This window comes from Diaphorina citri, unplaced genomic scaffold (assembly GCF_000475195.1).
Source record: "Diaphorina citri unplaced genomic scaffold, Diaci psyllid genome assembly version 1.1 scaffold172, whole genome shotgun sequence".
Taxonomy (NCBI): Eukaryota; Metazoa; Arthropoda; class Insecta; order Hemiptera; family Psyllidae; genus Diaphorina; species Diaphorina citri.
The window spans coordinates 13,584-34,656 of NW_007377609.1; the positions used below are offsets into that span (position 1 = coordinate 13,584).

General features: G+C 33.2%; 2 protein-coding genes and 3 long non-coding RNA genes across 5 annotated transcripts; 3 read left to right on the plus strand and 2 right to left on the minus strand.

Moving 5' to 3' along the window:
* The first annotated feature begins 6,035 nt into the window (after positions 1 to 6,035).
* On the plus strand, positions 6,036 to 7,980 carry LOC103505409. The gene is made up of 3 exons (XM_017442406.2): positions 6,036 to 6,309; positions 6,708 to 7,535; positions 7,651 to 7,980. The coding sequence occupies exons 1-3, from the start codon at positions 6,036 to 6,038 to the stop codon at positions 7,722 to 7,724; spliced, it is 1,176 nt and encodes a 391-aa protein (XP_017297895.1). The 3' UTR covers positions 7,725 to 7,980.
* Positions 7,981 to 13,299: 5,319 nt separating this feature from the next.
* Positions 13,300 to 15,955, plus strand: LOC113465852 (protein tramtrack, alpha isoform-like). Its single transcript, XM_026820742.1, has 6 exons — positions 13,300 to 13,321; positions 13,780 to 13,872; positions 14,310 to 14,797; positions 14,904 to 15,141; positions 15,309 to 15,422; positions 15,595 to 15,955. Exons 1-6 carry the CDS (start codon positions 13,300 to 13,302, stop codon positions 15,660 to 15,662), a joined length of 1,023 nt encoding a protein of 340 aa, XP_026676543.1. The 3' UTR covers positions 15,663 to 15,955.
* A 2,821-nt stretch (positions 15,956 to 18,776) lies between these two features.
* On the minus strand, positions 18,777 to 19,760 carry LOC113465856. Its single transcript, XR_003390433.1, has 2 exons — positions 19,160 to 19,760; positions 18,777 to 18,997 (listed from the first exon to the last, which is right to left on the minus strand). It is a non-coding gene; the product is annotated as an uncharacterized LOC113465856 (long non-coding RNA).
* A 125-nt stretch (positions 19,761 to 19,885) lies between these two features.
* Positions 19,886 to 20,403, minus strand: LOC113465855. Its single transcript, XR_003390432.1, has 2 exons — positions 20,334 to 20,403; positions 19,886 to 20,244 (listed from the first exon to the last, which is right to left on the minus strand). It is a non-coding gene; the product is annotated as an uncharacterized LOC113465855 (long non-coding RNA).
* Positions 20,104 to 20,423, plus strand: LOC113465854. Its single transcript, XR_003390431.1, has 2 exons — positions 20,104 to 20,166; positions 20,256 to 20,423. It is a non-coding gene; the product is annotated as an uncharacterized LOC113465854 (long non-coding RNA).
* The last annotated feature ends 650 nt before the right edge of the window (positions 20,424 to 21,073 follow it).

Sequence of the window (21,073 nt, forward strand, 5' to 3'; positions counted from 1 at the left end):
ACGACAAGTGGGACCTTGCCTTAAAGCAAGGTAACTAAACAATCTCATTTCTTGCCTTCCAAGATCTGCCTTCTTATGACCGGCCAATCACTAGCAGGTAGACCTGACAGGTCGCCTGAGAGATTTATTATTACTGCCATACACTATTAGGTAAAGTCCCTCAGAATCAAAGGTGAGTTCTGGAGATCTACCTTCTTATTGCATGATCAATAATAATTAACCTTTAGGAAATTTGAATGGGATCTGTGCCTTTTACTTAGAGTCATTTAACCTGAGGCTCCTGAGATACCTCAGGGCTACCAAAGAGAAGATAAAAGTTCACTATACACATTGCTTTTTGGAGTGGGCCTCAACCTTTTGACCCGTCTCACATTGAAGGCTTAGACGCGCGGCTTTGAGTAGCGCGTATTTGCCTGCAAAACCAGACCTATGAGAATGATATAGAGTCTACGGACGGTCTCTATCATTTTCAATAGGGTTTGATTTTGCTGACGACTACGCGCTACCAAAAGTGGTGATGACGTGAACATTTCGCGAGAGAGCACTTGGTGATTCGCGAAATGCGAACTAAGTGCTCTCAGGAAACAAGTCACAAAAGAAACATTCATAAAAGCCTTAACGTCACTTGACTGCGAAGGGAGTGTTAACACAAAGACTCCCCAAGTCCCCAAGTGATGACAAAGAGAATTCTTCACGTGTGCACTAACGCAGTGATAACGGGGGCCTTATCAGTGAAAGAAGTCACGCAGTGTAGTTTATTAGTCACCCTGGTGTCTGTCGGCGTTGCTTAACCTGCGGGTACTTAGACTCACCTCTGTGGCCGAGAGGTCAAAAGCACCGACTCTCAACCTGGAGGTGCTGGCTTCGAATCCCGGCCAGGTTTCTGACCGAATAGGCATGGATGTAAAAGAATGTCTCTCGAAGTAATGCGAAAGCGGTTCCAAGGTACAATCTTAAAAAAAAGAAAAAAAAAGGCTTGCGGGTACTTAATAGAGCCCGATCCCACTTGTCGTGAGTTTCATCCGATTTTTTTCCTGAATATCCTGTAGGCAATGTAATTTAAATGAGAGTGTTACCACTATACACGACACGATTTTTTCCCGAACAACACACTTGTTGTGCGAACGGGCTCTTTGAGGCTCGAGTGGTGAGTTTCACCAACCTTCTTTTCAGCATCTAACAGCACGTTAAGCTTAAGAGCCCTGTTAAACCAATACAAATCAAATGGGACTTAACTGGCTGTTAACTTAACAGGAGTATTAAGGAGTGAAAAAATATTGGTGAAATCCACCCTAGATGTTGCTTCCTTATAGGTTCTATGGATATGGTTAACCCATTTCTTCTCGCCCATCTGATGAGAGGCATACTACGGGATGGGCATGCTACGACACAGACCACAAGCGTCCAATGTAGCAGTTGTTTCAACCAACCTTCTTTTCAGCATCTAACAGCACGTTAAGCTTAAGAGCCCTGTTAAACCAGTACAAATCAAATGGGACTTAACTGGCTGTTAACTTAACAGGAGTATTAGAGACTGAAAAAATATTGGTGAAATCCACCCTAGATGTTGCTTCCTTATAGGTTCTATGGATATGGTTAAACCATTTCCACTAATGACACTAATTAATCGTTAACCCATTCTCTTCCAGGTCTAACAGAGGTGAACGAGGACCAGTGTGATCTTCCCAAGATGGCATCCTCCCTCCTGTCCAATCCAGAGAAATAGAATACGGGAATGGCTAAAAACGCCAAATAATAAAGAAAAAATCAGAAAAATCATTAACCATTAACACATGTAATTTAGAAAAGGAAAAAAAAATTCAAAAATACCACCTAAAAAATCAAATTAAATACCTACCTTTAAAAACAGCAAGGAAAAGAGTTTTGTAAAAATAATTGGAAATAGATGAATTAAAAACGATAAACCCCACCCGTGCTTAGCCACATTGGGTTTATAATACTTAATATGTTTAAAAACAAACAATTGATTAGCATAGAAAAAATTCAATTTATTAATCTGTACATTTTATGTTTGTCATTTTGCTTGTTCAATTGTTAGTCATCATGTTTTGAAATTATTGTTAAATAAAAAAAGTAATATTATTACCATTACCATAGTTTATTTTAAGTTAGTTAAGTGTAATTTTAAGTTAAGTGAAAATTTATTGACAATATACTTGAGTAGATGTTTATTTTCTACTTGCCTTGAAGTTTCAATTTTTGCAACATAATATAATGTTACAATGCATACCTATTAGGTATAAGCATTGCCAATATTATTAAAAGCAAGCATATTTCTGGTATTCAGCAACTTTATCGTGGAAGTCTTTTTAAATCGTTCTTTTTCTATTTTAAGTTAGTTAAGTGTAATTTTAAGTCAAGTGAAAATTTATTGACAATATACTTGAGTAGATGTTTATTTTCTACTTGTCTTGAAGTTTCAATTTTTGTAACATAATATAATGTTACAATGCATATTATAAGCATTGCCAATATTATTAAAAGCAAGCATATTTCTGGTATTCAGCAACTTTATCGTGGAAGTCTTTTTAAATCGTTCTTTTTCAGTTAGTTAAGTGTAATTTTAAGCCAAGTGAAAATTCATTGACAATATACTTAAGTAGATGTTTATTTTCTACTTGCCTTGAAGTTTCAATTTTTGCAACATAATATAATGTTACAATGCATATTATAAGCATTGCCAATATTATTATAAGCAAGCATATTTCTGGTACCTATTCAGCAACTTTATCGTGGAAGTCTTTTTAAATCGTTCTTTTTCTCGGGTGTTTCAAAGGCTCTCTTAAATGACAATATTTTTCCATTCAAAATTATGTGTGTGGTAATATGTGTGTGCTTCTTCTTTTTTGCAATAACTTTTTTTTTTAACTTTCCTAATCAAAGAAATTTCAACTTTTATTAAAATCAGTCAACAGAATAAATAAATAAAAAAAAAACAGATGGGTCACATTTGAGCTTCCTCTAAAATAATAAATATAAAAAAAGGATACCTGGCTAAAACTTTCAAATGACGAAGTTTTACTTTAATTGTAGTTGGCCATTGAGGGCATTAGTTCCCGCTTTGGCCAATAAAATTAATTACAGTGGGCCACTTATTGAATTTAAGATAGTTAGCCTACGTGGTTTTAGGTCCCACAAATTTTCCCATTTCGTATTGGGTCCATAAGCTTTTTTTTGGATATCGTTTACAAGCTATTTATCCTTTTTCGAATTTCTCTTAGCTTTTATATCACATCCATTGCATAGCTCCAGACTTCAATCCCATGAACGGTAGGTACTCAAATACATAATAAACTGAGACATTCTGCCCCCCACTAACAATCAAACATACTTGAACATTTCATTTGCAAACTGTAGGAACTCAAATTCCTGGATTTCATTAACTAGGAGGATACCTGGCTAAAACTTTCAAATGACGAAGTTTTACTTTAATTGTAGTTTGCCATTGAGGGCATTTGTTCCTGCTTTGGCCAATAAAATTAATTACAGTGGGCCACTTATTGAGTTTAAGATTAGTTAGCCTACGTGGTTTTAGGTGCCACAAATTTTCCCATTTCGTATTGGGTCCATAAGCTTTTTTGGATATCGTTTACAAGCTATTTATCCTTTTTCCAATTTCTCTTAGCTTTTATATCACATCCATTGCATAGCTCCAGACTTCAATCCCATGAACGGTAGGTACTCAATTACATAATAAACTGAGAAATCATTCTGCCCCCCACTAACAATCAAACATACTTGAACATTTCATTTGCAAACTGTAGGAACTCAAATTCCTGGATTTCATTAACTAGGTGCTTTGGCCAATAAAATTAATTACAGTGGGCCACTTATTGAATTTAAGATAGTTAGCCCACGTGGTTTTAGGTCCCACAAATTTTCCCATTTCGTATTGGGTCCATAAGCTTTTTTGGGATATCGTTTACTAGCTATTTATCCTTTTTCGAATTTCTATTAGCTTTTATATCACATCCATTATCCATTGCATAGCTCCAGACTTCAATCCCATGAACGGTAGGTACTCAAATACATAATAAACTGAGAAATCATTCTGCCCCCCCACTAACAATCAAACATACTTGAACATTTCATTTGCAAACTGTAGGAACTCAAATTCCTGGATTTCATGAACTAGGCACATTTTCTGCATATACAACATACGTGCCCACTTGCCTTTTTAAAGTAGCTTCGTTATTAGAAAGCTCAGCCATTAGAGTCTAATTTTGTATCATTTCAAAACCGGTTACGTTTGTTTTCAACACTGTTATTATGTTTATAGCTTTCATTCAAAGTCCCATGTTCAATAGCTTTTTCTCTATGAAAACCTTTTCTGTGTACATATGTACTTCGTTTGGTGCAATAAAGTTGAGATTCTGTGCCTTTGATGATACGATGTCCATTTTAAATACAAAATCAATAGTTATCTCATATTTTCATTCTCCCAAACGATTTGAAGTTTTAATAATCAAAGCCGTATTTCATTATGTGACTTTTTTACTTTCGTTATCCTAATAGAAAGGAAAGTAATGTATTCTGGCAATATATATATATTCGATGGTCAGTTTTTTACTTTCGTTATCCTGATAGAAAGGAAAGTAATGTATTCTGGCAATACATATATATTCGATGGTTAGTTTTTAGTGCCAAAGCACGTTTTGAGGTCCCTTGAGCCTAAATCCGCTTTGGATGTCCACATTTGCTGCCGCAAGCCACTTGTGTATTTTCAATGGTTATTTGAAAGAGGGTCTCTGATTGAAATTTTGCTTGTAAAAAAATCCAAGAATTAAAGAGTCTGTAGTCTTCCATGTTAAGGGAGATGTTTTGATGCATGGGTTTCTGTGTGTACTTCGTTTGGAGCAATAAAGTTGAGATTCTGTGCCTTTGATGATACGATGTCCATTTTAAATACAAAATCAATAGTTATCTCATATTTTCACTCTCCCATTTTAGGGACCACCTCTTCTTTCAAAATCCTTTCACGAATAAGAATTATGAATCAGACTTTGAAATGTCCCCTTTGCCACTTTTACATTCCTTATTTATATTTTGAATTTTAAGGAAGATCCAAAAGACTTCATCTGAATTTTTAAAACATTTTTTTGCAGAGCCTTTAGTAGGTAGTTTTTTTTTTAAGTTATTTTATTTAACTTCGTACGGTCAAGTACTTTTTAATCAAGAAGTTTATTTGGAAGCAAAATATCTAGGAATTTATTTTTGGGAGGATCAAATTTCATTTCCTTTGCCCGACCTTTCATTTGGACCAAGTCCTTTTTAAATATTTCTTTATATTTCTAAGGTAAGTTTCAAACGTTTCCAATATTTTCTTATTTATCTATCATTTATTTTTCCCTTTTTTATATCTTTATTTATTTAGAGGAATGTGCCCATCTCTTTTTTTAAATATAATTTATTTATCTTTCTTTTGTATTTTTCCACTCTTTCTTCCTTTCTCTGTTTCTCTGGCTTCTATGATTATTATTTTTGCATCGTTGAGATATCTTTATTTTATTTGTTTGTTATTATTTAAGTCCGTTTTCGTTTTATCGCACCAGATTTAGTTACACGAATAGATTTAATTAATTACAAGTGTACAGGAAAATCTCGAGATTTTCAAAATGAAGTTTCGAACATGTCTCAATATTATTAAATTTCCCCTTTTTCCTATTTTCTCGCTCTAAACCTTTTTAATAATAATTGCTTGCTCACCTTTTTATCTTTCCCTCCGGTTGCTTCGTACAAGTTTCTTCTAGTTTCTCTGTACTTTCTGCATCTGATGGTCTTCTCTTTTCTTTCCTTTTCATTTCAGGCTATCTTCAACACTTGTTGAAGCTAAAGTCCCTGGACATTTCCAAACGTGTGTTCGACAGCATGTTTCGCCAGGGTGGTGTTCCAGTGAGACATCCGGGTGAATTGCCTAAAGACCTGACCACATCGCCAGCGTTTGGTGGGGTGTTGCCCGGGGCCCTCGGGTTCCCGGGGAGTATGCTAGGGGCTCCAAACGTGTGTTCGACAGCATGTTTCGCCAGGGTGGTGTTCCAGTGAGACCTCCCGGTGAATTGCCTAAAGACCTGACCACATCGCCAGCGTTTGGTGGGGTGTTGCCCGGGGCCCTCGGGTTCCCGGGGAGTATGCTAGGGGCTTCGGGTGAATTGCCTAAAGACCTGACCACATCGCCAGCGTTTGGTGGGGTGTTGCCCGGGGCCCTTGGGTTCCCGGGGAGTATGCTAGGGGGGTATCCGATCCCGGGGGGTACAACGCAACCCCCGGGGTCCAAACCCAACCCGATGGGTGGGAATGACGCTAAAACCGGTCTTAAATTAACGACTGAAGTGTTATCTAAAACTTTCTCGCTTTGAGTTACTTAACCTAGGTGACGCTAAAACCGGTCTTAAATTAACGACTGAAGTGTTATCTAAAACTTTCTCGCTTTGAGTTCATAGGTCGTCGCGATTTCGAGATCAGAGCTCATTTGTGTGAGAAAATGTGAAAAAAATCCCCCAAAAACCAGTTTTTTTGGTTTTTTGGCTTTATGGTTCTGGACAAAATTTGCACCACCATTTTCGTGATCCTGGTAAAAAGACCTTTAATTTGATATATAGGTAGGCTGACCATACGTCCCGCTTTCGGCGGGACAGTCCCGCTTTGGAGCCTCTGGTCCCGCTGTCCCGAGAAACCCAACCCGATGGGTGGGACCGCGAACGAAGAACCCGAGTCGAGCCGACCTTTGTCGAACTTGAACGATGATAAATTTTTCGAAGACATGATCTCGTGTTCGGACGAGGATGTGGAGGAGATAGAGGATAGTACAAATAATAATAATGATTATGATGAAGAGATGAGGAAGTATGAGTACACGAGTTACAAGATGTTGGAGAGGAATAGACGGAAAGAGCGTGGGGAGGATGGGAATGTAAGAGGAATGATGGGAGGTACTAGACCAGGTGGAGGAGATACCAGTGGACTGATGAACATGTTAGGCAAAGGCAATGATAAGTTCCCTAAAACAAACATAGAGTATAGAACAGACCTGGGCGAGTTGACTATAGAGACATCAGGCTCCCCCAGTATGCCGGGAACTTCAATCAATACGAAAATCACAACCGGGGCGCCCTCTAGCGGGAGAAGTCGGCGACATCACTCATCCTCCAGTAGCATGTCTCTGGTTCCTTTCAGTACAAATGTGACAGGTGGAGCTTCAACTTCTGCCACCAGTCCGCGTGAGCATCGCTCCTTCATAGACAAAGCCTCCGTACGACAGTTCTGTACACAGGAAGGGGAGCATATCTTCCGGTGTAATATTTGTCTCAAGACTTACACGCACATTAGTAACTTCTGTAGACACTTCCTATCAGCGCATGATGATCGTTATAAGCAAGAGATTAGTTGTCCCGTGTGTTACAAGATGTTCACGCGGCGTGATAACATGATGACGCATACGAAACAAGTTCACCGGATTACACTCATGAGGGGCACGTTGCAGCCGGTTTATTTGGATCAGGAGAATGGGGCTGCTGGTGCGAGTAGTGTGTCCGCTGCAACTTCAGTGACAACAGCCCCTCCTAGTACAACTACTGCTACAAGTACCTCTTGAGAATTAAAAATTAGAATACGAATTAAATGGGGCTGCTGGTGCCAGTGCGTCCGCTGCAACTTCAGTGACAACAGCCCCTCCTAGTACAACTACTGCTACAAGTACCTCTTGAGAATTAAAAATTAGAATAGGAATTAGGCTGACAATTATAATTCACTAGTGGTCATTTCCCGCGATGAGAAACTTTCTTCTTTTTTGCTTTACCCTCTTTCCCTGAAAATGGACATTTTCTATTGAACAGGTAAAATCTCTATGAATAATTAGGATTATTATCATAGAGGCACAATACGTTTAACGTAGAAAAGGACATAACAGATATGAATTTATCTTTACCTTCAAAAGATGTAAAGTCGGACGAGCGTTCAGGGACATTTTTTTACTTCTTAAAATGAGAAGTGGAAATTTTAAAATTTCAATCAAAGAATTTTACATTATTGAAATTAAGTTTTAGTTTTATTTGGATTTTCAAATCAAAGATTAGTTTTATTTTTTATTTGGACGAGCGTTCAGGGACATTTTTTTACTTCTTAAAATGAGAAGTGGAAATTTTGAAATTTCAATCAAAGAATTTTACATTATTGAAATTAAGTTTTAGTTTTATTTGGATTTTCAAATCAAAGATTAGTTTTATTTTTTATTATTTTACACTAACTAGTCAGAAACAATTTATTTTTTTTCTAAGTTCAAAATGTAATTATTTATTTTTGTTGTTTTGTTTAAAACATTAATTGATTAATCTTCATGAATTTGTATGAAATCTAAGTTCAAAATGTAATTATTTATTTTTGTTGTTTTGTTTAAAACATTAATTGATTAATCTTCATGAATTTGTATGAAATGATATTTCAGTTTTTAAAGTACTTATTTATTTATACCTATTCTGTTTTGTTTGTTATTGTTATTTTTTCTCTTTTTGTTAACCAAATATTATTAATAGTTACTGATTTAGTCAATTTTTTTAGTTCAATTATTTACTAATACTACCGAATTAATAACTTTTTAAAAATTTTAATTTACAAAATTGCTGTAGATATTTTTTTCTTCTTCAAATTTTCAAGGAAAATGTACTTACTCTGTTTTTGTCAGGGATAATTTACAAAATTGCTGTAGATATTTTTTTCTTCTTCAAATTTTCAAGGAAAATGTACTTACTCTGTTTTTCTTTGGGATCCTTCATATTTTTCTTCATGGGGGTAGGTGAAAAATATTTTCCAAATTGAAAGTTTAGTCTTGATTTAAATTAAAGTTTATTTTATTGGAATCACTAGAGTTACTAGACAATTCTTACCAATTGAACAGACTCTATTATTTTCAAATCTAGATTTTTGCTATCAGTAATTTTTCAGAATATTTATTTGTTATAGTGTCTTCCAAATTAATAAAGTAACTAAGTGCCTGAAAATTGGGTACTGTAAATTTTGGAACACAAAATACTTTTTACTTTTTATCAAATTAATGTGTGGCTGAAAAGATATTTAAATGCTGCAATATCTTGAAGTGTCCTTTGGAATTTATTTTAATTCCTATTTTGCTTTAATGGTGGAGATGGTAAAACAACTCACACCGACACAAAATACCTGATATTTGAGAAGATGTCTTATTAATAGTTACTGATTTAGTCAATTTTTTTAGTTCAATTATTTACTAATACTACCGAATTAATAACTTTTTAAAATTTTAATTTACAAAATTGCTGTAGATATTTTTTTCTTCTTCAAATTTTCAAGGAAAATGTACTTACTCTGTTTTTCTTTGTCAGGGATCCTTCATATTTTTCTTCATGGGGGTAGGTGAAAAATATTTTCCAAATTGAAAGTTTAGTCTTGATTTATATTAAAGTTTATTTTATTGGAATCACTAGAGTCACCAGACAATTCTTACCAATTGAACAGACTCTATTATTTTCAAATCTAGATTTTTGCTATCAGTTAATTTTTCAGAATATTTATTTGCTATAGTGTCTTCCAAATTAATAAAGTAACTAAGTGCCTGAAAATTGGATATTGTAAATTTTGAACACATTTTTTTTTCTAAATTACAGTGCTGTTTTACCACAAAATACTTTTTAAATTTTATCAAATTAATGTGTGGCTGAAAAGATATTTAAATGCTGCAATATCTTGAATCAAAGCACTGTAAGTGTCCTTTGGAATAATTTATTTTAATTCCTATTTTGCTTTAATGGTGGAGATGGTAAAACAACTCACACCGACACAAAATACCTGATATTTGAGAAGATGTGATAGAGAAATAAGATGAAATGTGTCTAGTCAGATATTTTGTCAACATTGATTGTAGTTAATTTTAAACGTTTATCAAGTTTATTTTTAAAATATAGGGGGTTTATGAACTATACTAAGGTAATACCTACCTTGGCCAGAACTAGCCTGAAATTTCGGTTTCTACATAAGTAGTTAGGACTACCAAAGCCAGTCAGTCCATCTGGCAAATTAATGGAAGAAAAAAAAAATACTGGTAGGTACCTACCTATTACTACAGGGTATCTACTAGACTGGAAAACTGGAAATGTGCTGGGAATTTTGAGAAAGTGGAAAAAAAAGTTAAAAGTAAAAAAAAATCTGGAAATTTGATTTCAATATTTTAGTAGACACCCTGTAGTATATGATTTTTTTAAAAGATAGGTGGTACTTAATTATTAACTAAAGATAATATGAGATTTTTATATAAATTCTAGTAGGTATTTCTCAGTTTAAATTAAATTGAAGTATTTGAAAATGCGACCATCAGGAAATTCTGAAAAGTATTCTAGTTTTCATTTTGATGTGCCTTATTTTTGTAATTTTAGGAAGTTAATCCAATTTATTTATACACTTGTTTAACTGAAATTATTTCAATTTTAAAGTACCTTTATTTATTTAATTACTTAAATATGATAAGTCTTTTATTAGGTAGGTAATCTAATAACTTAATAATCAAATTAATCTTACCTCTGTAACAATTAATAGTAATGTACCTACTTCTAATGGAAATTTACTTATGTTATTGAAGTTAATTTGGAAAAAAGTTCATTGTTAATTTGGAAAGTTTTAGAAAGAAGAAATTTAGGTGAATTTTAGCAGAATTTTTATTTATTTTTTGAGGTGAAGTAGGAAATTATTTTTGTAAAATGTCAGTTTAAATACTCGACATATTTTCAGTACTACTAATATTTTAATTTGTAATAAAGTCATGAATAAAACAAATTCAAGAGTCAATTTTCAAAATAATATGTGAGTTTGCTGTTTATTTCTTTACCTCTCTTCACACTGAGTCATTAATCATGTTAAATATTAGTTCATTCACGACATTCACATTATCATTGAATATTTCACAACTCACAACACAAGAAATTGTTTTGGTTCTAATCCGAAATTAATGATTTCTGATAATTTGAAAGTTCATGACTCAGTGTAAACGCCATTTTTCGAACAAGTTGGAAAAGTTGCGAATCATGTTAAATATTAGTTCATTCACATTATCATTGAATATTTCACAACACAAGAAATTGTTTTGGTTCTAATCCGAAATTAATGATTTCTGATAATTTGAAAGTTCATGACTCAATGTAAACGCCATTTTTCGAACAAGTTGGAAAAGTTGCTCGATTTTTCCCAAAGGATGGAGATGTTTAGTAATACTGGTGAGTGATGAAATTAACTAGGCACATTTTCAGCATATACAACATACGTGCCCACTTGCCTTTTTAAAGTAGCTTCGTTATTAGAAAGCTCAGCCATTAGAGTCTAATTTTGTATCATTTCAATTATCTCACATATTTTTACCCACCGTTATTTCTCCTATATCATATAAGGTAGGTAGTACTATCGTAAACTTAGTTTAAATTATTTGTACACTAATTGTTTTATTTATTTCTCTCACTAACTAGGTAGTTTATTAATTCTCTACACAGTTCAATTACACTAGAATCTTCGTGGGTAAAAAGTTCGATTCCAAATTTCCAATCCTTTTAACATCTCTGGAATAATCAATACCAATTTATTGTTCGATTATTTTGTTTGTGATTCTTACAACGATGCAATTTTTTGCACTGCATTCATTCTTTTGCATTAATCCTAATGTTGAACCAAGAGCAAAAGGCTTGACTTTAAAGTCTCTCAAAGGTCAAAGATCTCAAAATTATTTAATATAGTCTGTTTTTACGCTCATAGGAATGTTTTTCAGGCCATTATGCACTTTAATTAAAAAATTAAAACGAAAATCGACTTTAAAGAAAAGAAATGTCAGTTAAAAGTTATGAGCAGTCGAACATATTACACGAATTATTCTAGGTAGGTATCTAATTTAGTTAAAACGAATGACAACATTAATCCCAAGTGTCTTCCAATATCGATTAGGTTAGTTTTTAAGAATGTAAACACTTTAAGTGCCTTCACTAAGTATGGTACATTTCCTTAATCTTAAAATCAGTAGGATTGTTATTTCTGTTAGGGACAACTTTTTGTGGAGAAGATTTGGCAACAATCTTTGAGAAAAATTTAGTCTTCTTCAATTTCATCAAGCTTAATTCTAAATAAAAAAAAGTGCTTTTCTTGAGTTTCTGTACTCATTTTAACACACTACAGCTCATTGCCAAATCACCACAATAAACAGAGAGTTAATTTTATAGCATTGACCTTATTATTTTCTTCTTTTCCTTTTGCAACTAAATTATAACTTAAAAACTCTCAGTTACAATTGAAATTATGGTCCTTTTTACTACTATTGTCTATATCTTTTTATAAAACTGTACTATTGTATACTTTTACAATTATTTTATACCTACTCAGGAAACCTACTTAAAGGTAGGTCTCATTATTTATACACAAATTCGGTGACATAGGGAATTAGTTAGTATTAAAAATGCAGGTAATTGATATTACAAAATTCCTGAAAACATAAACATTGTAAATTAAAATAGTTTGAAATTTTTGAAAAGGCAGAAAAGATGTATAATAATAATTTTAACTGAGTGGTTCTGAACCACATTGAAATTATAATTAAATTTTTCAGTTAAATTGTTTCTTTGAAAACTTTTCTGTTTCGTTGATCTTGTTTAAAACTGGTTTATAAAGTAATGTATCTAATTTCAATTTTAAAGTACCTTTATTTATTTAATTACTTAAATATGATAAGTCTTTTATTAGGTAGGTAATCTAATATCTTAATAATCAAATTAATCTTACCTCTGTAACAATTAGTAGTAATGTACCTACTTCTAATGGAAATTTACTTATGTTATTGAAGTTGACCTTCTTTGGAAAAAAGTTCATTGTTAATTTGGAAAGTTTTAGAAAGAAGAAATTTAGGTGAATTTTAGCAGAATTTTTATTTATTTTTTGAGGTGAAGTAGGAAATTATTTTTGTGAAATGTCAGTTCAAATACTCGACATATTTTCAGTACTACTAATATTTTAATTTGTAATAAAGTCATGAATAAAACAAATTCAAGAGTCAATTTTCAAAATAATATGTGAGTTTGCTGTTTATTTCTTTACCTCTCTTCACACTGAGTCATGAATCATGTTAAATATTAGTTCATTCACATTATCATTGAATATTTCACAACACAAGAAATTGTTTTTGTTCTAATCCGAAATTAATGATTTCTGATAATTTGAAAGTTCATGACTCAGTGTAAACGCCATTTTTCGAACAAGTTGGAAAAGTTGCTCGATTTTTCCCAAAGGATGGAGATGTTTAGTAATACTGGTGAGTGATGAAATCAAATTTCTCCTGAATATAAAAGTTTTGTTGCAAATTAATTGATTTTTTTTTTTTTTTTTTTTTGTAGATTCATTTACGTAATTTTTTTAATTTTCCAACTGCTCATTGTTTTTTTATTTGATAGTATTGAAATATTTTCACATTCGATTATTAGTTTATGTTGTCGTTTACTCATATTTGAGCTAGATTACCGCCAAAGACAAAGAAGAAGAGGAAGAAGGAGAGAAAAAAACTTTAGAAAAGTTCCTATTTAATCAGGGTCAAACATCAGCAAATTGGGGTTTAATTTTAAAATGTGTGAAATTTCTTCTGTACTTTTTTTATCCAAATAATGGTTTATCTATTTAGGTATAATGATAGCGTACTTTCCAAAATGTTAAAAACTAGATTCTCAACTTCCCATTAATCTCATGAACGAATACCTCTGCTCATTCTGTTCCCAGGTCTGCTGCGTCTGATCCCACGCTCCGAACTCATTTCCAAAGAGAAATTCCTCGAGAATTCCGGCCTTATCGTCAACAACAATAAGATGAACGGCCAGAACAACAACGTTTAATTTTTAGTAGATAACTGATCTTGCCTACATTTATGTTGTCTATTTTTGCATTTAGTACTATTTTGAATATAGGCTTCTTTTTTTAAATTCTGGTTTATATTTGATAGTATTGAAATATTTTCACATTCGATTATTAGTTTATGTTGTCGTTTACTCATATTTGAGCTAGAAGAAGGAGAGAAAAAAACTTTAGAAAAGTTCCTATTTAATCAGGGTCAAACCTCAGCAAATTGGGCTTTAATTTTAAATGTGTGAAATTTCTTCTGTGTACTTTTTTTATCCAAATAATGGTTTATCTATTTAGGTATAATGATAGCATACTTTCCAAAATGTTAAAAACTAGATCGATTAGAAAGATGAAATTCTCAACTTCCCATTAATCTCATGAACGAATACCTCTGCTCATTCTGTTCCCAGGTCTGCTGCGTCTGATCCCTCGCTCCGAACTCATTTCCAAAGAGAAATTCCTCGAGAATTCCGGCCTCATCGTCAACAACAATAAGATGAACGGCCAGAACAACAACGGGCACAATCCTCACTATGACAACCTCAACCTGTTGAAGAACCTCATCATGAATAACAACGTCGAGGAAGGTGGCAACACGGAAGAGAACAGGAAGCAGTTCCTTTCTCAGTTCTCGAATGAGCACAAATTCATCCTGTCCCAGTTTGAGCAATTCCAGAAGAACAATAACTTCTCACTGCACGCGCAGTCACAACATATTCATCAGATGCTGACCAATAATAACAAGGGAAATGGTGGCATGAATGAGAATCACAACTTCCTCGCGCCAAACACAGAGCGGTCCAGTGCGCTAGCTGTCAAGCGGAGGATTAGACGGCGTGCCACAAGCTCTAGTGATCCTACTGAGAGTCTCACAGAGATGTCGGTGCGGGGACTCAATCTGTTCCGGTACGCATCCGTCTGTCAAGCGGAGGATCAGACGGCGTGCCACGAGCTCTAGTGATCCTACTGAGAGTCTCACAGAGATGTCGGTGCGGGGACTCAATCTGTTCCGGTACGCATCCGTCACTGAGGGGATCTACAAGTGTATGGAATGCGCCAAGGTCGATGTGATCAAGACGTTTAAGAACAAGTACAGTTTCCAGCGACATGCATTCCTATATCACGAGGGATGTCAGAGGAAGGTGTTCCCATGTCCTGTGTGCGGGAAGGAGTTCTCACGTCCCGACAAGATGAAAAATCACATGAAGACGGTACATGACTGTTTCATGCCAGCCACAACACCACAGGGGCAACGCGGCCAGAGAGCTTCCCCAGTGATCGACTGTATCACGAGGGATGTCAGAGGAAGGTGTTCCCATGTCCTGTGTGCGGGAAGGAGTTCTCACGTCCCGACAAGATGAAGAATCACATGAAGACGGTACATGACTGTTTCATGCCAGCCACAACACCACAGGGGCAACGCGGCCAGAGAGCTTCCCCAGTGATCGACTTTCACAAGGATAGCGTGTTCAACAAAGACATTGTACATAACTTGAGCATCTTCGCGACCAATAACAATGCGGGTGGGGGTCCCGGGAATTCCCCGGGGACACCGACCCTCCCCTTGGTCCCCTTCTATCTACCTCCCTGACTAGGGAACGTGCGACCCATTACTTCTTCTATCTCATAGATCTCTACCTTGTCTTGGGTTTCGTATCTGTTGAAGTCGTCAACATTCCGCAGTATCGACTCGAGGTGGGGGTCCCGGGAATTCCCCGGGGACACCAACCCTCCCCTTGGTTCCCTTCTATCTACCTCCCTGACTAGGGAACGTGCAACCCATTACTTCTTCTATCTCATAGATCTCTACCTTGTCTTGGGTTTCGTATCTGTTGAAGTCGTCAACATTCCGCAGTATCGACTCGTGCAATACACTTGGATAAGTACGGAAGAAAACTCGATAGTTATACTCTTTGGAGTATTTGTCAAGGAAACATTGGGTTTGTTTCGCTTTCAGAAACGCTCACAAATGCTTCACAGTTGTGCGAGTGTCTCTGACGCGTATCAACCCGATGTTCTTGACTATAAAATGTCGAGTGACGAAACTTCGCAGATACTTGGCGACGTACCTTGAGTATGGCGACGTATCTTGAGTAGCGACGAGCGATCTCGATCATAATCCGTCGCGGTTTGCTCGTTCTTCCTTCTCTATTTCTTGTGATGAGTTTTGTTTTTCCTGATGTATTGTTTTTCTATTAATCATGAAAGTTTATTAATTTATTTATTTTTTGTAATATTTTACGTCTTGTTGTGAATACTTATAGATACTGTTAGTTTAATGCTATTGTTTTTAGACATGTTTTTAATATTTATTTTGTAATCTTTTTTTCCATTTATTTGCTGCTATTGAACGCACACAATTTATATTCTTGGTTAATTCACCTTGAGTGCCTTATTATCATGTTTTGTTTATGTGAATTAGGTATATTTTTACGGATGGTAACGTACCTATCGTTAAGTATTTGAAAGGAACCGTTGAACCTCAAGTCACTTAAAGAATTATCTTTTTTGTTTTTTAAAAGTTCAATTTACATCTTTTTTTTTTTAATTTGTTTAAGTTAATCAGGTTATATTGAAAACAATTACAATTGAAAACAATTATTTTATTACCTTCTATTATTCAATGATATTTTTCTCTCTCGAGCTGCTCAGAAATGTGTCGTTTTCTAATGCTTGAGATTGACTATTGTGTCATTTTTCTTCGCTCAGAAGTATTGTTTGGCTTTTATGAGTTTAAAAGTTTAATTTACATCTTTTTTGTGAATTTGTTTAAGTTAATCAGGTTTTATTGAAAACAACATTTATTATTTTATTACCTTCTATTATTCAATGATATTTTTCTCTCTCGAGCTGCTCAGAAATGTGTTGTTTTCTAATGCTTGAGATTGACTATTGTGTCATTTTTCTTCGCTCAGAAGTATTGTTTGGCTTTTATGAACTCGATTGTACACCTTTTGGCTTCTGGAAGGCGTAATTTTTTACCTCTTGTTTTTTACTTTCTTTTTCTTATGAAATTATCTAAACTTCGTACTTTAACTTCCTTAATGTGAGTCTCCAAAGGTTCACTCTGACTCTGATTTGCCCGGTTCATTAATTTTTGAGAGATTTGAGGTTCTTCGTAGTCCGCTGAGCTGATTAGAATTATTTGAATGTTATTTTACTATTTTTTGTTAATGTAATAGTTGCTAATATTCGAGAAAAAAACAATTATCTCACATATTTTTACCCACCGTTATTTCTCCTATATCATATAAAGTAGGTAGTAAGTACTATCGTAAACTTAGTATAAATTTTTTGTACACTAACCGTCGTATGTATGAAATCTAAAGATAAACTTAAGTTTAACTTGAAATGAAAATCTTGCCAAATTTCATGAAATCTAGCCACATACTATCGTAAACTTAGTTTAAATTATTTGTACACTAATTGTTTTATTTATTTCTCTCACTAACTAGTTTATTAATTCTCTACACAGTTCAATTACACTAGAATCTTCGTGGCTAAAATGTTCGGAATTGTTTTATTTATTTCTCTCACTAACTAGTTTATTAATTCTCTACACAGTTCAATTACACTAGAATCTTCGTGGCTAAAATGTTCGATTCCAAATTTTCAATCCTTTTAACATCTCTGGAATAATCAATACCAATTTATTGTTCGATCATTTTGTTTGTGATTCTTACAACGATGCAATTTTTTGCACTGCATTCATTCTTTTGCATTAATCCTAATGTTGATCCAAGAGCAAAAGGCTTGACTTTAAAGTCTCTCAAAGGTCAAAGATCTCAACATTATTTAATATAGTCTGTTTTTACGCTCATAGGAATGTTTTTCAGGCCATTATGCAGTTTAATTAAAAAATCAAAACGAAAACGGACTTTAAAGAAAAGAAATGTCAGTTAAAAGTTATGAGCAGTCGAACATATTACACGAATTATTCTAGGTATCTAATTTAGTTAAAACGAATGACAACATTAATCCCAAGTGTCTTCCAATATCGATTAGGTTAGTTTTTAAGAATGTAAACACTTTAAGTGCCTTCACTAAGTATGGTACATTTCCTTAATCTTAAAATCAGTAGGATTGTTATTTCTGTTAGGGACAACTTTTTGTGGAGAAGATTTGGCAACAATCTTTGAGAAAAATTTAGTCTTCTTCAATTTCATCAAGCTTAATTCTAAAAAAAAATAATAATAAAAATAAAAAAAAAAAAAAATAAAATAAAAAAAGTGCTTTTCTTGAGTTTCTGTAGGTACTCATTTTTACACACTATAACAGCTCATTGCCAAATCACCACAATAAACAGAGAGTTAATTTTATAGCATTGACCTTATTATTTTCTTCTTTTTCTTTTGCAACTAAATTATAACTTAAAAACTCTCAATTACAATTGAAATTTATGGTCCTTTGTACTACTATTGTTTATATATCTTTTTATAAAACTGTACTATTGTATACTTTTACAATTATTTTATACCTACTCAGGAAACCTACTGAAAGGTAGGTCTCATTATTTATACACAAATTCGGTGACATAGGGAATTAGTTAGTATTAAAAATGCAGGTAGGTAATTGATATTACAAAATTCCTAAAAACATAAATATTGTAAATTAAAATAGTTTAAAATTTTTGAGAAGGCAGAAAAGATTTATAATAATAATTTTAACTGAGTGGTTCTGAACCACATTGAAATTATAATTAGATTTTTCAGTTAAATTGTTTCTTTGAAAACTTTTCTTTTTCGTTGATCTTGTTTAAAACTGGTTTATAAAGTAATGTATCTAGGTACATACTAGGTATAAAATTGCATGTAATAATGATGATTATTTTATTTAAACTATTATAATAAATTCTTGTAAAGTGTGTTCTTTTTCGTTGATCTTGTCTAAAACTGGTTTATAAAGTATTGTATCTAGGTACATACTAGGTATAAAATTGCATGTAATAATGATGATTATTTTATTTAAACTATTATAATAAATTCTTGTAAAGTGTACTTTGTATTCAAACTAATTTGTAGAATATTAGGCAATTTTATTTTGTTTTCTCATATTTTGTTCCTCTGTACTGAGATCAGACTGTACATTTTGATTGAACCTTTGCAAAAGCAAGGGAAAGCAAGGTTTTGGGAAGCTTGCAAGAACAAGCAATGGTTTGAGTACAGGTGGCAACACTGTATACAACTCTGGATACACCCGCCAAATTAATTTTATATTTATCATTTCTTTTGTTAAGCCAGACTGTACATTTTGATTGAACCTTTGCAAAAGCAAGGGAAAGCAAGGTTTTGGAAAGCTTGCAAGAACAAGCTCTGACAATGGTTTGAGTACAGGTGGCAACACTGTATACAACTCTGGATACACCCGCCAAATTAATTTTATATTTATCATTTCTTTTGTTAAGACTTGATAAATTAATTTAGTATGTATGATATTTGTCGTATTTGTAACTCTTTCACCTGTATTTTTAAATTCTGCATAGTGTTATCCTTAGGTTATTAAACTTTCCTTTAAATTAAATTGGATAGGAGCAAAATTATCCGGGATTTTTTTTAGAGTTAATTAGGATTTCCAAGAAGGCATTATATTTGTATACAGGAGTTTACGTATTTTTTTTACTCTATCACGCTATAGATAGCTATATTAGGTCTACTTATATGTAATTTTATTTTTTCCATTACACCTTAACGAAGCGATGGCCTTACCAACTCCAGGCAAAACAAAAGAAAGATGTTATCCCACCGTATATATCAACATTTAAAGCAGCGAGGCATTATTTTTTATTGTTTAGAAAACATTGAACTTTTTGAAAGTGTAATGGACAAAACTCTTATTTATTTGTTTTTAACGTGCAATTATTTGTATTTAACATTGAACTTTTTGAAAGTGTAATGGACAAAACTCTTATTTATTTGTTTTTAACGTGCAATTATTTGTATTTGAAAAGAAAGATGTTATCCCACCGTATATATCAACATTTAAAGCAGCGAGGCATTATTTATTGTTTAGAAGACATTGAACTTTTTGAAAGTGTAATGGACTCTTATTTATTTGTTTTTAACGTGCAATTATTTGTATTTTCCACAATTTAAGTTGAACTGTATTGTAACCACCAAATCAGATATCAGTTTGTTTCCAATAATTTCAGAAACTAAGTTTCGTTATATGAATCCTCTTGTATTTACCTTTCTAGATTTTTATACAGACTTACTTTCGTAAAATTCAGGTACCTATTATATTTTTGAAGAATTCTTCTCGCGTTTTTAGGTCATCTCATCGAATTTTAACTATGAAAATTTACGATAGCTCTTTTCTTCCTTTTATACATTGGTAATATTATAATACCTTGTTTTTAGGTCATCTCATCGAATTTTAACTATGAAAATTTACGATAGCTCTTTTCTTCCTTTTATACATTGGTAATATTATAATACCTATGTTTTTTGGTTCGATGGTATTTAGTTGATGGTTAGTTGTAATAAAGTACACGATCCTTGTAGTTTTAGCTAGAAAAATTTCCACAACGGGCATTTGATTTTGTTTACGCACAGTTTTTATTTAATTTTATTTTATGCGTTTTTAGGTCATCTCAACGAATTTTAATTATGAAAATTTACGATAGCTCTTTTCTTCCTTTTATACATTGGTAATATTATAATACCTATGTTTTTGGTTCCATGGTATTTAGTTGGTTAGTTGTAATAAAGTTCACGATCCTTGTAGTTTTAGCTAGAAAAATTTCCACAACGGGCATTTGATTTTGTTTACGCACAGTTTTTATTTAATTTTATTTTATGTTTCTTGTTTTTTATTTGATAATTATTTTTTCTACTCTCTCCCCCTTTCATTCTTATTTCTTTCACCTCCTCTTAGAGTTCTTTTTAATTCCTTTTGTCAAAACACCAAATAGCTCAAAAGGGAAATTTTTAAAACCCATTTTGGAAATCAATAAATTTTATAATCGGGTACATTTTCTATCAAGCAAATTTTAAAACAGTTCCGTGTACATTGTTTTCTATAATCTCATTTTTATTCAGCAGTGATGCATCTAAATCAGGCACCTTCTTGTCAATTCTTTTAATATTACTCCTTCATAGGTCACTTTATCCACCTAATCTTCAAATTCAAAATCTTGCATCTTTTCCTCATTTCTATTCTTTCATTGAGGAAATTC

Bases quoted from the DNA above. Each gene is read 5' to 3' on its own strand.
- LOC103505409 (XM_017442406.2), top strand. From the start codon at position 6,036: ATGTTTCGCCAGGGTGGTGTTCCAGTGAGACCTCCCGGTGAATTGCCT. The intron at 6,310-6,707 runs GTGGGAATGACG...CCAACCCGATGG, and splicing joins GTCCAAACCCAACCCGATGG to GTGGGACCGCGAACGAAGAA. The intron at 7,536-7,650 runs GTGCGAGTAGTG...ATGGGGCTGCTG, and splicing joins TCAGGAGAATGGGGCTGCTG to GTGCCAGTGCGTCCGCTGCA.
- LOC113465852 (XM_026820742.1), top strand. From the start codon at position 13,300: ATGGAGATGTTTAGTAATACTG. The intron at 14,798-14,903 runs CTGTTCCGGTAC...CGGGGACTCAAT, and splicing joins TGTCGGTGCGGGGACTCAAT to CTGTTCCGGTACGCATCCGT. The intron at 15,423-15,594 runs GTGGGGGTCCCG...TATCGACTCGAG, and splicing joins CGCGACCAATAACAATGCGG to GTGGGGGTCCCGGGAATTCC.